This window comes from Theobroma umbraticum, unplaced genomic scaffold (assembly GCF_002168275.2).
Source record: "Theobroma umbraticum cultivar Fairchild unplaced genomic scaffold, ASM216827v3 scaffold_56.0, whole genome shotgun sequence".
NCBI classification, from domain to species: domain Eukaryota; kingdom Viridiplantae; phylum Streptophyta; class Magnoliopsida; order Malvales; family Malvaceae; genus Theobroma; species Theobroma umbraticum.
The window spans coordinates 6191504-6208752 of NW_018397256.1; the positions used below are offsets into that span (position 1 = coordinate 6191504).

The 17249-nt window shown below is 35.0% G+C and overlaps 2 protein-coding genes across 5 annotated transcripts; one reads left to right on the forward strand and one right to left on the reverse strand.

The window, feature by feature from the left end:
* Positions 1 to 4544: 4544 nt before the first annotated feature.
* Positions 4545 to 7976, forward strand: LOC110410480 (Leucine-rich receptor-like protein kinase family protein). Its single transcript, XM_021420196.2, has 2 exons — positions 4545 to 7089; positions 7582 to 7976. Exons 1-2 carry the CDS (start codon positions 4545 to 4547, stop codon positions 7974 to 7976), a joined length of 2940 nt encoding a protein of 979 aa, XP_021275871.2.
* A 3389-nt stretch (positions 7977 to 11365) lies between these two features.
* Positions 11366 to 15775, reverse strand: LOC110410481 (uncharacterized). 4 transcript variants are annotated; one of them, XR_016350847.1, is made up of 4 exons: positions 15278 to 15775; positions 13044 to 14587; positions 12617 to 12727; positions 11366 to 11489 (listed from the first exon to the last, which is right to left on the reverse strand). XR_016350847.1 is itself a non-coding variant. In XM_021420198.1 (3 exons), exons 2-3 carry the CDS (start codon positions 14535 to 14537, stop codon positions 12704 to 12706), a joined length of 1518 nt encoding a protein of 505 aa, XP_021275873.1. In that variant the 5' UTR covers positions 14538 to 14587; positions 15278 to 15775; the 3' UTR covers positions 12357 to 12703. The 4 variants fall into 4 exon arrangements, 3 of the variants coding, with proteins under 3 accessions (XP_021275873.1, XP_021275872.1, XP_021275874.1); XM_021420198.1 differs by lacking the exon at positions 11366 to 11489 and having other exon boundaries at positions 12357 to 12727; XM_021420197.1 differs by lacking the exon at positions 11366 to 11489 and having other exon boundaries at positions 12357 to 12727; positions 13044 to 14648.
* Positions 15776 to 17249: the final 1474 nt, after the last annotated feature.

The following is a 17249-nucleotide window of genomic DNA, read 5'->3' on the forward strand; positions in this document are numbered from 1 at the left end:
ATTTTCTCTCTTCTTTTTTTTATTTTTTTTGAGAAAATTATATCTTATTGGTTTGAGAAGGCATTTAATATTCAAAATCATTTTTCTTTCTGGATTTTTTGGATCAGAAAAATTGTTAACCCATGAAAACCAAGTAAATTATAAGAATACATTTAGATAATCGAATAATAATATTTGTGTAGAATATTTTATAAAAAAATTTAATATTTTTTATTATTTTTATAAATTTTAAAAATAATTTTTTATTATTTGAATCCTCTTGTAAAAAATATTTTTTATTATAGTTGATTAGTCAAAAATTTTCATGTTCAATAATTTCCAATCATAACACCTATAAAAATATTAACATTTGTATCAATTAAGCAAGACATCCAAAATATTTCTTTTCAATATTAAAAATATTATATATAAATAATATTAATAATATTATTATACTGATTAATATGTTAAGTGAATAAATCATAAATTGAAAATTAAAATGAAAAAGATTTTCATACATGAAAAAACTTATTTTCTATTTTTTATTTTTTTTTTCTTTAGCTAATCTTAAGTATCTTGTATTATATTAAAGATTGCAGTACCACAATAAAGATAATTATAATGATTTGATCCCTATGAAATAGTTGAATAAAAATAATCATTAATATTTTATTAAATAATAATAATAAATAAAGAGAGAAAAAAGAAAAATAATAATACTTTTATTGTTTTATTATTTGGGGGATGGATCGCACAAAAAAGATAAGGTAATATTTTTCAAATGAGATCAATCTCACGAAATCGATTCAAGAGAAAGAAAAAAGGTAAATGAAAAATATTTTATATCATTTTCAAGTGTACAATATTTTAGGTTGATCATTTTAAACTTTTTTTTATTAATTCATAAAATATTTTATATTCGTTAAAATTTTTTTAGAAAAAAAAAAGGGATAAAGTTGAAAGATTTTATTTGAAAAAAAGAATCAATCCTAACGGTTAATAAAACAATAATTATATCATTCATGCACCAACCATAAATTAATAAACTCCTTTTAAAAAATCAGTGTTATTACATAGAGAAGTGTGAACCATGAGAGGCAGGCCTAATATTGGGCTTCACTAGGGCAGAGACAAAATAAATAGAGTCCAAACGGTGGAATGGAAGGTTTTGACCAGCCTAGCCCAATTTGAATAGGCTTGGGTTTAGCTAAGCCCAATCAGAAATCACTATTTTATTTATTTATATAATACTTCTCCTCATAATTATCAAATTGGAATTCTTCGAATTATTAATTTAGATCATAATAATTTGTTAGCAAATTATGCACGACTGCTTGTCTAAACATTTTCGTTCAACCTTTTTTATCCCATCACCATTTGATGTGACAAAAATTTATTATAAAAATATGTAAGGATGGGATTTATCAATTTATGATAGGTTAATAATTCATAAATATATTACAAATACGTAAGCATAATAAGTTTTTGTCATATCAAATGAGACAAATAACTCAGACAAGACAATCAATAATGATATCTTTTCTTTCTCTATGCACAATTGACAATGTGAGAGAGTTGCTTCCAAGGAAAGTAGCAAGCTAAACTAATTAAACCACCCAAAATTCAGCTGCCTGCCAGAACCCTAGAGGTAATGAATGTATACCCACTCAGCCACTCTTATATGTGAACCCTTTGCAGCATGCACCTTATAATTTGTAATGTATACTTCATTACGGGCATGATGGTAGACAACATCGACGACCAAATTAAAGCTTTCCTACTTGCATCTTGTGAGCCGCTTTTGCCATAAAATTTACGGGCAATTTGGCCTTAGTTATGTTGTAATAATGACTCATATGTCAAGAGTCGTGACTCTTGAATCCTAGTTGAGCTTTTTTTTATTGAAAAATTAGATAGAATAGTTGAACTTTGCCAAAATTTGGATTTGCTCTTGTCATATTAAGCTTCAGGCGTTGCCTTTTGCATTGTTTTAGTTGTTTGAGAGTCAAAAGCCAAGACGCATTTCACACGAATTTCTGCCTGCGTTTTCGAGTTTTTCTTTCATTATCTTTTCTTGGGTCAATGGAACCAGCTAGCTAGCTCTAAAGTAAGAAAGACTCAAGAACCACAACCCTTCATGTACTTTGTAGCAATTGACTTCATATATTTTAATATGTATAGAGAAGAGATGGAGATATTGGCAGGACTAAAATGGTGGTGTAATGCAGCAAGTGGATCCAAGATGGGAAGGATAATGGAGGCAGCTGCCCCATTGGGATCCTTAGAAAAAACACTTGAGAACTTTATTGAAAGTGTCAAAAAGTTCTTCAAAATATATGCTTTTCTTGCTTTCATGACTTAGATTTGAAAATCAGGCTAAGTAATTCATCTTTGCTAGTTAAACTTTAGAACTTTTAGTGGTTACTCTGACCAAAAGTGAGTTCAAGATCCATGCTTTGCTCCCATGTGTTAATATATTAGTGTTGTATACTTGTTGAATTCAATGGTATATTCATACAAATGAAGCGGCGTAGAAAGTTATACAAAGCAAAAACTAATTGTCATCTAGCTGACCAACAGTTTGACGCACTCGCCCTCAACCAATTTCAGATAGTTTACATGCAACACGTAGGAGGCATCTATATTCACAGATAAGGTAACACGTAGTAACAAGTTTTTCCAGGGAAGGTTGGTTGCGTTTGCATGGTGTGCTGGCTAGCTAGCTATCCTTGAAACCCTTTCAGTGCAGTTTTACCCAATAAATTAAAATCATTCAATTAATCTCTGTATCTGCCCATTTACTTTACGCCGAGATTTCCCTTAGGCTGTCCACATCTCACTCTCAGCCGAAAAATATACCAAAAAAATATATGAAGAACGACAACAAACCCACTTGCCAGCATCACCTTTCAAAAGCATGCCGCTATAATAAATAAGAAGAAAATATGATAAATAATGGAGTATTTAAAAATAATTATTAAAATAAATTTAATTATTTTTAATCATATTTAATTAAAACTTAATAAAAATATTTTTAAAATTATTTCAAATAAATTAAACCATTAACTACAATTTTTTTTTATTTGTGCTTTCGATTTCTCTCTCGCACCATTCAACTTTCTTTAATTTTATCAATTTCTCTTTTCGACATTCATCTACTATATTCCTAATTTCTTTTTATTTGTACTTTCGATTTCTTTCTCGCACCATTTAACTTTCTTTAATTTTATCAATTTCTCTTTTCGAGATTCATCTACTATATTCCTAATTTCTCTCTTTTGCGCTTTCAAGACGCCAAGCAATAATTTGATGTGCTTGGGGGTAAGTGGCTATTTAGAAATTTTGATTTTTAAGTATTTTGGATGAAACTAAATAATAAAAATAATCATAAATGTTTGAAATAGTTTTTAATTGAATCAATTTGGTATTTAGATATAAATAAATTCAAGAAATTGAAATTTATAAACCTAAGGTTTCAAGGGAACTTTTTTAATTTTTAATCCAAATAGGTATTTTAGATAAAAAAAATTGTGTTTTGATTTATGAAACATATTATAAACACTTTAATCGGTGCCAAACTATCAATAAAAGAAAACAAAAAAATGAATAGAGTTGAGAGGATTTGAAGTTTTGGTTTGTAAGTAATAAAAACATTTTGAGTAATAAATCGTAACAAAATTTTTTTTAATATGACGTGTAATAATAATATTTTTTTAACATGACGTATAATATGTTTTTGAATATGACGTGTAACAATAATATTTGTTTGCAACATGACATGCAACAACTTTTTTTTTAACCATGATATATAACATATTTTTGTACCTGACGTGTAACAACATTATTACTTTTTTAAATAGTATGTAAAAACTTTTTTTAATTATGGTGTGTAACATATTTTTGTATATAATGTGTAATAATAATATTTTTTTTCAATATGACTTGTAGCAATCTTTTTAACCATAACGTGTAATAATAATATTTTTTTAACATGACTTGTAATAATTTTTTTAATCATAAAGTGTAATATAGTTTTATATATGGTGTATAATATCGTCTAATGACGTGTAACATTATTAAGAGTAATTTTATCTAATTTAATTAAAAATAATTAAAATTATAAATAAAGTTATTTTTAAAATGATCTTTTATCTTTAAGGTTGTTTTTCAAAGCCTTTTTATTTTCCTTAACAACGCATCATCCACTAATTTGTCCCAAACTCACAAGCAAAACAACATTGGCCAAAAGTGTTAGGCCTATTGCTGACATGTATACAACCTTTGTTACACGGCTCGTAACGCTGCTGACGTGTCATAGCACCTGTCCACACTTGTTGACCTCAGATTGGTCGAGTTCATAGTCAAAGATCATAGGCGCCAAACGTACGTTCCCTCCCTCAACGGCAGTTAGGCACAGCCATCAAATTTTCTAACCACCCTTTTTCCGTTTTTGTATATATTGCACACGTCTCAACGCTACAGCTTCCATCTTACTAAAAACTTGGTGGTGCAAACAAGCACTTTTTGTATGTCAAATGCTCTCTTTGTTTCACTAAAAAGAGCGAATGGGGTTTTGCAAATTTTCCAAGTTTAGTGTTCTGTTCCTGATCAGCATTCTCTTTGTAGCTACCGCGGAAGAGAATGCTAGAATTGGGAAGGATCGAGTTTCGTTGCTTTTATTCATGTCAGGCATTGTTTTAGACCCTGAACCTGCTCTGGAAGATTGGAATTCAAGTGTGCATGTGTGCAACTGGACAGGAGTCCAGTGCAACCAAGCTAGAGATCAAGTTGTGCAGCTTGACCTGAGTGGAAGGTCACTTAAGGGCACTATTTCTCCCGCTCTTGCTAATCTTTCTTCTTTGTTGGTTCTTGATTTGTCAAAGAACTTCTTTGAAGGTCATATTCCAGCAGAGCTAGGTTCCCTTGTTCAGCTCAAACAACTTAGTCTATCATGGAATCTTCTTGAAGGAAGCATTCCTTCAGAGTTGGGTTTTCTTCACCAATTAGTATATCTTGATTTAGCGAATAATGGGCTTGTGGGAGATATTCCAGCTCCTCTTTTCTGCAATGGATCGTATTCTTTGCAATATATTGATCTTTCTAACAATTCTCTTAGTGGTCGAATCCCTTTGAAGAATGAATGTGTACTTCGGGAGTTGAGGTTTTTGTTACTCTGGTCGAATAGACTAGTTGGTCCGGTGCCTCAAGCCCTTTCAAACTCCTCAAGGCTTCAATGGCTTGATTTGGAGTCAAACATGTTAAATGGGGAGTTGCCATCGGACATGGTACGTCAAATGCCGCAGTTGCAGTTCCTCTATTTGTCCTATAATGAGTTTGTTAGCCATGATGGTAACACTAACCTTGAACCGTTTTTTGCTTCTTTACTCAATTCCTCTAACTTCCAAGAACTAGAATTAGCCGGAAATAATCTTGGTGGGGAGATACCTCCTATTATTGGTTATCTTTCAACCAATCTTGTGCAAATTCATCTAGATGATAATCTCATATACGGTTCGATTCCTCCTCGCATTTCAAACCTTGTGAATCTTACCCTCTTGAACTTGTCTAGCAACCTTTTGAATGGAACCATCCCACCTGAACTATGCAGAATGGAAAAACTAGAGAGAGTTTATCTGTCAAATAATTCACTCTCCGGTGAGATTCCAGCAGCTCTAGGAAATATCACGCATTTAGGTCTGTTAGATTTATCAAAGAACAAGCTTTCAGGTTCAATTCCTGACAGTTTTGCCAACCTCTCCCAGCTAAGAAGACTCCTGCTTTTTGGAAATCAGCTTTCAGGGAAAATTCCTCCAAGTCTAGGAAAATGTGTCAACTTGGAGATTTTAGACCTTTCTCATAATAAACTTTTGGGGATAATCCCTGGTGAAGTTGCCGGATTGAGGAGCTTGAAGTTATACCTGAATTTGTCTAGCAATCACCTTCAAGGACCTTTACCACTAGAGCTGAGTAAAATGGATATGGTGTTAGCAATTGATCTGTCTTCTAATAACCTCTCAGGTACAATCCCATCGCAGCTTGGGAGCTGCATTGCCCTCGAGTACCTCAACCTTTCTGGTAATCTCTTAGAAGGTGAACTTCCAGCTTTTATAGGACAGTTGCCTTACCTTAAAGAACTAGATGTAGCTTTAAACCAGTTAACCGGAGACATACCACTAACTTTTCAGGCATCATCAACTCTCAAGGAAATGAACTTCTCTTTTAACAAGTTCCACGGGAATATATCAGGCAAGGGAGCATTTTCATTGCTGACTTTAGACTCTTTCCTGGGAAATGATGGTCTTTGTGGTTCGATAAAAGGCATGCCAAAATGCCGAAGGAAACATCCTTCTCATTTGGTTATATTTTTGCCAATCATCATGTCATTGCTTGCAATTCCTTTGTTGTTTATGTTTGGATATCCTCTGGTGCTCAAGTCAAAGTTCAGAAGTCGACTGCCAGTATTCAATGGAGGGGACTTCGAAGATGAGGAAAAAGAAAAGACAGAGCTCAAGTACCCAAGGATCTCATATCGACAACTTATTGAAGCCACTGGTGGGTTCAGTGCTTCAAGCTTAATTGGTTCAGGCCGGTTTGGTCATGTATATAAAGGAACTCTTGGGGACAATACAAGAATAGCTGTGAAGGTTTTGGATACAAAGACAGCTGGAGAAATTTCAGGGAGTTTTAAGAGAGAATGTGAAGTTCTAAAGAGAACCAGGCACAGAAATTTGATTAGGATCATAACAATTTGCAGCAAGCCAGATTTCAAGGCTCTTGTCCTTCCTCTGATGCCAAATGGGAGCCTAGAGAGGCATCTATACCCAAGCCACGGATTAAGTTATGGCTTAGATTTGATTCAGTTGGTGAACATCTGTAGTGATGTTGCTGAGGGGGTTGCTTATCTGCACCATCACTCTCCAGTTAAAGTTGTGCACTGTGATCTTAAACCAAGCAATATTCTTCTTGACGAAGACATGACTGCTTTGGTGACTGATTTTGGAATTGCAAGATTGGTCAAAGGTGCCGATGAGAGTATTTCTGCAAATGATCCAATCTCCTATAGCTCAGCAGATGGCTTGCTATGTGGATCTGTCGGCTATATAGCTCCTGGTATGTATCTTCTTCTTATGTATTGCTTTATTTTTTATTGTAATTATAATTGTTTCATATAGGAATAACATAAATCTACTCTTTCCTTAGTACTTCAGAGTCCATATAGAATGTTAAGTTAATAAGAACAATGATACAGTCATCAATTTTATCAATGCTATTGCACTGGACACATCCTCAAATCTCAGGCAATTCATTTATCTAATTAAATTCTGTTTTGAATCAATAGTTTTGAGAACCTTGTTTTTCATTTTAAAGTCAGTTTTTTACTCATTCTAGTTGTAGGTTATCGTTGAAGATCTCATTAGTGACCACATTAGGCTGCACCACTTTGAATGGCTAGGTCATTATCCTAAAATTTAGGTGAATAAATCTTAGTATATATAAGAAAAATGATATAGTACAATCTAATCAAATCATAAAATTAAGTCATCTGATCATTACCTAATATATATATTCACTGTTATTTCTCTCTCACTTGATTGAAAGCAGAATATGGAATGGGCAAACGCGCCTCCACTCAAGGGGATGTATACAGTTTTGGGGTCCTTTTGTTGGAAATTGTTTCAGGAATGCGACCTACTGACCATGAAGGTACAAGCTTGCATGAATGGGTAAAAAGTCACTATCCCCATAAGCTTGAAGCCATAGTAGAGCAAGCATTGATCAGGTGCAGGCCTGCTGCAGTGCCAACAAATTATGACGAAATGTGGCGTGATGTAATTTTGGAACTGATTGAACTTGGCCTTATGTGTACACAGTACAATCCCTCAACGAGACCAACCATGCTAGATGTAGCCCAGGAGATGGGGCGGCTAAAGCAGTATCTGGCTAATCCTGCCTCGATGTTGACCGGAGAGGCCTCTTCTAAGGCTGATGCTTTCTGATCATAGAATGATGAGTTTTCAAGATTGTATTCATTTGTTTGATTTTTTTACTTAATTATTTCCTTTCCTCGGTAAAATTATTCTAAAAATTAATATCAACTGTCTCAAGGGTACCATAGTTAATGATTTCGCTACTCTAATGTCATTATGTCAATTCTAGCTAAGACTTGTGCAAAACGTTTTCCCAGTAGAGGTTAAGTGAGCAGCAGATGAGTATGTCAAGTATAAAGGGCTTTCCCCTTTCACCGCCCAAAAAGCTCCTTCGTCAAGAAAAAAGCATTCCATTTGTTTTACTTAATTCATTTTCTAAATCATCAACCAACCAAAGATGACCTTTGTACTTTGTTAATGATATCTATCAGATAAATGGGATATGTAATCAGGAGTGTGTAGTATGAATCATTCGTCATCCAATTATATTAAACTAATCTTCCCTTTAAACATTAGCCTTGTTTTTGTGGCAAGCAATGTGGATGGATTTCCAAAATAGATATTGCAGTACTCAGGTCTCTTTTAACCTACCATTGATATAGAATTTGCCTAAAACAACTAGATGCTAGTGGATGGCTATAACCATATTTTAATCCCACTCCAATATAATCATAAAAATCCACCTTAAACAATTCAATATTGTCATTCACAGCCTTGCACTAGCATCAAGAGAAAGTCATAAAACAACTGCTTATTGCAGTAGGCCAAATTGTCTGGGGCAAAGGATAGGAAACCGGGGATTAGAAAAATAATTAATAGGTGATATGCAAATCAATATCCAAGTCAAGTTGGGAAGCCACCAGGCTATGAATATGAGACCAGCTTAGAAATAGGTTTAGTGGCAATATGACTTTTATATCAGAAATGCAACATCTGCTGTTTATCTTAAATTATATATCTAATTGTGTTTTCCTTGCTTTGAAAAACACATTTCACCAACCTGCTGCTATGGACCTCCTGAATGGCTAACTAGTTATCCACCGATTTAACCTCACAACCAATTCGTCTCCACCTTTTTCCTTCTCAAATAATTTCCTCTCACTGCCATAACCTACCAATACTAACTCTTCTGCCCCCCTCCCCCCCTTCCTTTTTGTTTGATTAATGTACAATCATAAAACAAATAATGGAATTTTAGTTAGAAGAATTACAAGCAGGCCACTCCACATGGCCTTTTGCACCACTACCACAGTGTCAACACATTTACGAGAAAAATTACCCTGCCACCCCTACCAAAAAAATCTGAAGTGAGAATGCATGCCTTAACTTCGGAAGAGATTATTTCTCTTCCATACAATGTATTGGATAGTTAAAAGCAGATGTCAGCTTCCTATTTGGTAACAGTAACACTCCGATTAATCATAACAGATGTAGTATATTCTTCTAGGGGTTCCATATTTTAATCTTTTTAAGTTGATGCCAACTGGTGGCTCTGGCAACTCAATCGCATAGCTAATCTTACCAGAATCCATGCCATGTCAGTTGATATTGGCATGTTCGAGAAAAAGGAAGCATTTCATTCCCTTGCACCATTCCTTAACCACAACGCGGACAAGCATTCTTTCTGATGATATGTAATGGTGTCATTTTCCAACTAATTAACTCAATGGAAACTTGGAAAAGTGCCCGAGGGTGAAATCAGCATCAAGCGCAAAACCTCATCATAGCCAAATACTTCAGAAATGCAAACTAAATAGACCAAGTTGCTATTGTTGTTTATTGCATAAATATTGTAGACATTTAGTAGCTACTTTGGGCGTGGGGGGGAGAGGGGGTGTTGGCTGTCAAGTATTTTAGTAGAAACGCAAACTAAGTAGATAAGTTTTTTACTTCTTGGTATCCCCTTCATTTATAGTACCAGTTCATGTCCCTCCCATTAGGCTCTATGTGATGGTGACGATTGTGAGGGGGTTGGGTGTGGCTGTTCAATGTAATCTTGCCCCTATGAAAGGTCCCTCACAGGCGATGATATTGTTAAACTTCTCTACCCCCAGCCAACTACTTTGGGGAAGATATTACATAGAGCTGACCATTCTAAACAGAAAGGCTGAAAGGCTACGATGTTCAAACTATAACTTTTGAGATGGTCATCAGAAAAAAAGAAAAAAGGAAAGAAAGAAAAGAAATCTGATGAATAATTTTGTCCACAAGAAATTGAAAATTTCCTCTGTTGTAGAAGAGGATAAGCACCAGTCCAGAGCCTATAATCGATTAGTTAAATTTCAGTGAGCATGCACATTTATAAATTCTTGGGAAAAATGATTATTGATTGAATACTAACAGCCAGATATTATAAGGAGCCAAAGTAGGCTGAAATTCTTTTAAGGAACACGCACATAGTGCTGATTCCACTTGTGGGAAAGGAAGCAAACTGCACACTCATGCTTTAAAAAACTAAAAAAAAGAAAAGGAGGGGGGGGGGGGGGGGGGGGGGGGGGAGTATGACCAAATGCCACTAGACAGAGACCTCCACGAGCAATGCTACTGAAAGTCTATCAATGCATCTAACGGGACAGAAGACTTGAGTGATAAAAGGAAACACGAAAAACACAAGTACTGCAGTTTGTCAGTAAAACATGTTACAGACTGGATAAATTAGTGCGTTCCTCATGTAGGTTCTTAGACATTACCATTTACAATAGAAAAAAGAATGCAATAAAAAAATTGTGTTTATCTCTGAGCTACTCCGTCATATTTTTCAGGAGATGGGGATTCTTCTAGAGTAAAGGATGTGTGGCAAGACCCAGTGAATTGTGTTTCTCTTTAGCTCTCTGCTGATGTTAATAACAATTGCTAACTACACAGTGGATGGGAATCATGTTATTAGCCATATATTATTCTCCTAGGCAGTATCGACAGTCTCTGATTCATTTTACGTTCTCATCTCTGACATAAAACCAGTGATACAAAGAAAGAAATTTGGAAAGTGATCTAGTTTCTTAAACGAGGGTTACCAATATCAGTTTGAACCATCAAATGACAAAGACATGGATCACGATGATATATTTTAATAATGGTTTGATTCTCCAGCCAAGCAGATGGGTGCAGTGTAAAGGTTTTCAAGTCATTATCAGACAGTTTTTGGCTTCAGCAAACCAGCAAAGAAGTGAACCATTTGAGTGGCAAAACTCATGCTACCTCTGGAAAATGCTGGCTGGTAAATTTCACTATCTTGGTCTTTTCTAAAAGTGGGAAGAAGAGTTTCGGGCACTTGACATATTTATGAATTCTCAACTTAAATCAGTTCAACCCAGACTGGTGCTCTCACGTATGACTTTGAGAATATGAAGATATTCTTTCAGCCATGCTAATTGCTTCACACGTATAACTTCGTTGCTCACATCACCAAATCCGAATAATATTTAGAGAAACCCTTTCATTGGATAAGGGCTGCAGAGTAGGTATCATAATATTTGTCAAGTAAGAATTCCACAGTTTTCCAGCCATGCTGCATAGTTGCAGAAAACCACTTTGGTTCCTTCAGAGGTTGGATCTATCCATGTGGTCTAGAAAAATAATGGCCTGCAATAATTGAGACAAAATCCAATTGGTTATAATCAGCAAATCTGTCACATGTCAGAAGGCTAACTGTTATTTTGAATCCTCTGTGGAAGAAGAATGGCAGAAGGCATCAGAAAAGTCCTCTCTTGCTCACAGGAAATCAAATGAAGGTACATTGGAAATCCATTGGTGTACTTTCAGCATGGGACTTAAAGATAATTTGCTACAAATTGCATGACGAGAAATATATTAAAAGTTCTTCAGGTTTGAGAAAGAAACCTTTAAAGATGTACATTTAAAATCCAGTCCTATATGACATAATAAAATAGTTAAGTAAAACGTTCTGATGGACAAAAGTAAATAGGTGTTCTCTATGAAGTATAAAACGATTTCTTTACAACAGTTCAGTTTTCTGTTAGTAGTGAAGTTGCAAGATGTTAATACTGAACTAGGAATGAGAATGCAAAATCATTTCAAAGAATTAAAAGTTAAGAGTACATAAAAATTGCTTCAATAACTATAGATGCAGTCTTAACCCAAAAAATCATGCACATATATTGTTCAGCTGGGACAAGAATGCACTAATGCCAAATATCTTCAATATGGATATGGACTTTATATTCCCATGGTCATTATTGCATGGTTTCTGTTCACGGCCCATCAGGATTCCTGCTGTATGAAGCCCACCTCGAATTATTAATCCAAAAATCTTAATATGTGTAATCTCAGAAATTCAGGACTTAACTGCAGTTTGGTTAGTGTACATAGCTAAAACTGTATTAGAAAATGATCATTGCAGTGTTCTACGTTGCAGGCACTTAAGTGGCTTCTTGCAGCTTTAGTTTCCCATGTAATACCATATTTTGAATTAAGAAGTCCTTTGAAGTACAGAAAGAAGAATTCATGTGCATATATGAATTAGCTACTCAGCTTTGCAAAACCAACTCACTTTCAGGAGGAAATCATACATGAAAGAGCTCAAACAAAAACCCCCAAATTCTGAAGATATACACTTTTTTCTTTTCCTGATGGATGCATGTTATCCAATTTTTGCATCATATTCATTTTATATGCAAAACAAGCCCAATAAAAGAACTATCTATTTTCTCGCAGCACCCACTAGAAAATCAAAAGATACCATTATATACATTATATGTGCAGAGCAGTCTTTTAGCCCATGATATGTCTTCACATCACTGGTGCTTGTCTGAGTTGATTCCGCATTAATTGCTTGATTACAGCCAAAAGTGCAGCATTGCCTGTCCAGATAGATCAGTCACATTATTTTCAAGCTTTCAAGAAAGGAATATAAACATAATGAAATCCAGAATGCAGAAAACACTGAGCAAGGCTTTTTTTTTTTTTTTTACTTGGGACAAGGTTTTGAATCCTGCTCAAAGCAGGGAGTTCATAGATAAACTACTGAACAAAATGCTCAAGTGCGATTTAGTAAGCCTTTGTTACCTATGGCCATTAATATTTGCAAGAAGATCAAGGGAATAGAACCAATGTGCATGCAAGAGAGTGAAAAAAGGATAATAATAAGAAAGAGAAAACAAAAAGAAAAAGGCATACCTCTTGGAGAGAAAGCAGAGTGACCTCATCCGAAGGAGTGGATTTCTTGGGTCTCCAATTTCTCATCTCAGATTGTATTGAATTAAGCTGCTGTCGTAGCTCCCTCAACATATTCAGTTCCTCTTCCCTTCCTTCACTAATTTCATGCCTTGTATTGTTTCTCCCACTCTCAAGCTGCTCTACTCTCTGAGTAAGCTGTTGCAACTCAGATCGATAATCAGTAACACCAGTGGCTGGGTGAAGAAGAGCTGATTTGCAGTCAGCATTCGTCTGATCTCTCAGTTTACATAATTTTTTCTCATGGTTTGCACCTGGCAAGTTATTCTTCTTCACCCATTCAGTTTCATATTGAGCAGGCGATATGCAGTCAGCATTCATCTCACCTCTCAGTTTACTTGATTTTTTCTCAGGCTTTGCACTTAGAAAGTTATTCTTCTCTATCCAGTTAATTTCATCTTCTGCAGGTGATATAAAAGGTTCTTCCAGGATCAAATCTGGCTTCTTAAGCCTATTATCTCCTTCCAAAACTGACTTACCTTGACTCTTTTCCCCATTAAAGCAAGTTTTGTTTCTCTCACTGGTTTCTGGAACTTCAAATATATCATGAGCAGTATTAGAGGAACAGGCAGAACTTGGAATGGCTTCTCTTTCTAATGAATCTTCGTTTCTTTTTATTTTGTGACATTTAGGGGGAATTTTTGCTCTTGATGGATCAGAGGATGAGCTGGTACTTCCAGACACTGATTCAACCTTTACATTTGTAAAGTTATTTTGACCAACTTCTTTACAATCTGAAATCTCTTTCACCTTTTCATCTAGCATTCTGATCTGTTCCCAGTAAGAATTGTAGTCACCAGCTGCTGAGTTTAAGGAACTCCTCTTTGAATCCGAGCTTTTATCATGAACTACCTGGTCAAAATTTTCCACATCTATGCTTGAAGACAAATCTGCAACTGGAATTGTATATCTTTCTCCATCAATAGTACTCTTCTTTTGATAGAAATCAATAGGTAAAGTAGCTGGTAGAGAGCTGAGTCTTCTCACAGTGGCTTGGACGCCCTTTCCTCCAAGAAATGCATCATTTCTTTCTGAAAATGGATTCTCTGGAAACTGTTTTTCAGTATCATCCAAATCATCACAACCCATGCTTAGAAGTTTGTACTTATACGCCTGAATTTGGTATTCAAGAGAAGAAATTTCCATTTCTTTCTGGTACATGAGATCTTCGAAAATTGCAAGAGACTCCTCTGCGTGGCCAATCTTTTCTTCTGCCAATCTCTTGTATTGACTTGCTTCCATCTTCACTGATGCCTTTTCTCCTTGCAAACGCAGTATCATAGACAAAGCTTCGTTAGTAGCAGTAGCAGAGGCTTCTCTTTCCACATCCAACTCAGCATAAAGCTTCTGCAGAAGTTGCTGTTGAGTGAGAAGCATTTCTTTTAAAGCTGTGATATCTGTTTCCTGACTAGGCAAAGTTGCGCTACTACCAGCCATGGCACATTAATTAGGCTTGATACAATGCCAAGCAGACTTGGTTCTGACTTCTGAAAGACAAACAGACCAAATTTCTCCCAACATCAATCACCCAGAAGTTTATCATTTCTCCTTTTCATATTCATGTGAAAGGCACCCGAAATAACAAACTAAACATCAGGACCAAGTTATGAAATAGAAGGATCTAAAACCATATAAACTAAATAACTGTTCCATTGCTCAAACACATACATTTCAATAAAATATACAGTTATGACAACTAACCAATCAAGCTAGAGGAAGCAAATAACCAAACACAAAAACATACAGATATTTTCTTTCTGGAAAAATTCCACGACTTTCACTGTAACAAACTTTGAAGATTACAATCGCCAAAATCTTCTCTTATATTTCTCACAATCTCACATGCCCAAAAACCAGTAAAATCCAAGAGCTCTCTCACAATCTCTAAAGGCACATTCCAACTCTCTAAAACAAGCACGCTCAACCTTAGCCCATATTTTTTCAATAAAAAGAAGTTCTAAACTTAACCACTAAGTAAAAGATTAATTACCAAATAATTTTTTCAAATTAATTCTAAACAAACATAAATAGGATTTGAGTAAAAAAAATAAAACATCCAACATATTTCCGGGAAAAAATAACTGTATACGCATTACATTATACTGACAAGATTCAAAAACCAAAAGAGAAACTAAATTCCAAAAACCATCCAAACTCTAGAAGAGAAAAAAATGTACCTGGTAGTTTTCCAGAAAGAAACAAGTTCAATCTTCAGAACAGGGCCCCTGATTGACGAAGAAGATGATCAAACCCTATTCTCAATAACAGCCCTCAATCAGTATACCAATGTTTTTATCAGGCTGAACCTTTCTCGGTTCAAGGAATCCAAAATATCAATCACTCTAGCCCCCCAAAAACCAAGAGGATAGAAACTCAAAACAAAACCCAGTTTCAATTCTCAATCAAAGCAAAAGAATTCTTTTCCATTTTTTTTGTTTTTGTTTTTCCTATCAAAATGAAACCTGGGAAATCCTGAAATCTGTTGGGTATGGTAAGACTTATTACAGACACGGATTGGCTTTTGCTTTGCTTTGCATTTTAACAAAGCAAAGTCAAGTTCAACCGTGTCTGGTAAAAAGACAATTTACTGAAAACGATTTTGGCAAGGCAATCTTGATAAAGAAGAGAGAGAGAGAGAGAGGCAGGTATTGGAAACTGCTTTGGAGAATTAAAACGTAAAGAGTAAACCCTGGAAATGCTTGATATTTCCAAGATTAACTCAATTTTAATTATGGGTGATTAATGATTGCCAATGTGGGACCTGGTTTCCATGTATTTCTTTTCCCGCAAACTTTGTTCAAAGCCTTGGATTTTTAAAAAGCCGTTGAGGTTGAAATCCATCTTAACGGCTATTCGCGGGTCCACATGTCTTGCCGACCATTTCATGACTCTGCCCGTCCCACGCGTTCTCCCTGTCCCAAACATATAAAGGAAGTATATGGCAACTTTAATTAAATGCCTTTGATCTCCATCCTTAATTTTTAGTTAATCTCACAAAAAAAAAAAGCCTTTTATCTGACATGCCTTTCAATTAAATATTCTTACAACATATCCTTTATGTCCAAAAGCATCACTGGACAAGACATTGTTACAGCAGACAAGACCCCAAATTTTATTTCGAATTTAAAGTTTGAAATAAATAAAGTGAGATTTATTGCATAGAAGAGAATTATCTCTCATTTGATAATTAAAAAATTTTATCACGTCGCTCATCATCAGGGCCCTCCTATCCTCCAGAAACGATAGTCAAAAAATATATATTATTAGTTTAACATTTATTTTTTTATTTAAAAAAATCAAAATGATTGTTTAAGTAAAAAGGTACACGTGTTTACTGATACTCAAATTAAGTTTCACTGCAAGTACATTTATATGAGATGAATTTTGTTAATTAGAGATTTGAAAAAAATGAAAGAGTAGTACTATTTCTCTTTTAATAAATAAGGCAAGGTTGACTTGTAATTGTTTAATATTGTGCAAAGTTTAGGCATCTTGGCATGGAACGCGTTCAATATTCAGATACAATATGCCATGCCTTTTCTTCTTCTTTTTTTCTAAAGAATTATTTGCACATGGTTTGGGAATTACTACTTGGGGAACATCTCATCATTCTTATATTCAATGTCTTCGCCACTATGTTTGGTTATAAGTATTTTTATTTTTGAACATGAACTGGCGTGGATACTAGCAAGCGTTAGCCTGTAATCTAGTACACCCAAAGGAGAGGAAGAGGGAAAAGAGAACAAACAGTAAAATATAAGAAGAAATTTTCTCGCATTTGAGTCACATGGAAGGCGCAATCAAGCGTATGGGCTGAAATTCAGGCTCTGGTTCATGCAGGAGTTTGGATCCGGTCGTACGTGAACAACTACCATCAAGTTAGTTGCAATCAATAATTATCAATCTGTCACGAATGCAGCACCGAGGCCAAGTGATTATAATTTAAGATTCTAACTTAAAAGTCAACTTTAGGACGGACAGAATGAGATTCATGAAATGCCAAAGGAGTCTCGCTTTTTGCTATCCAAAATCACATGTAAATAAAAAAAAAATTGACAACTTAATAAGAAGTAGATATGGATGGTTTAATGAGAGCTAATAGACCCATTGATGAAACCACCGACCAGGGAGGGCATGGGCATGGGCATG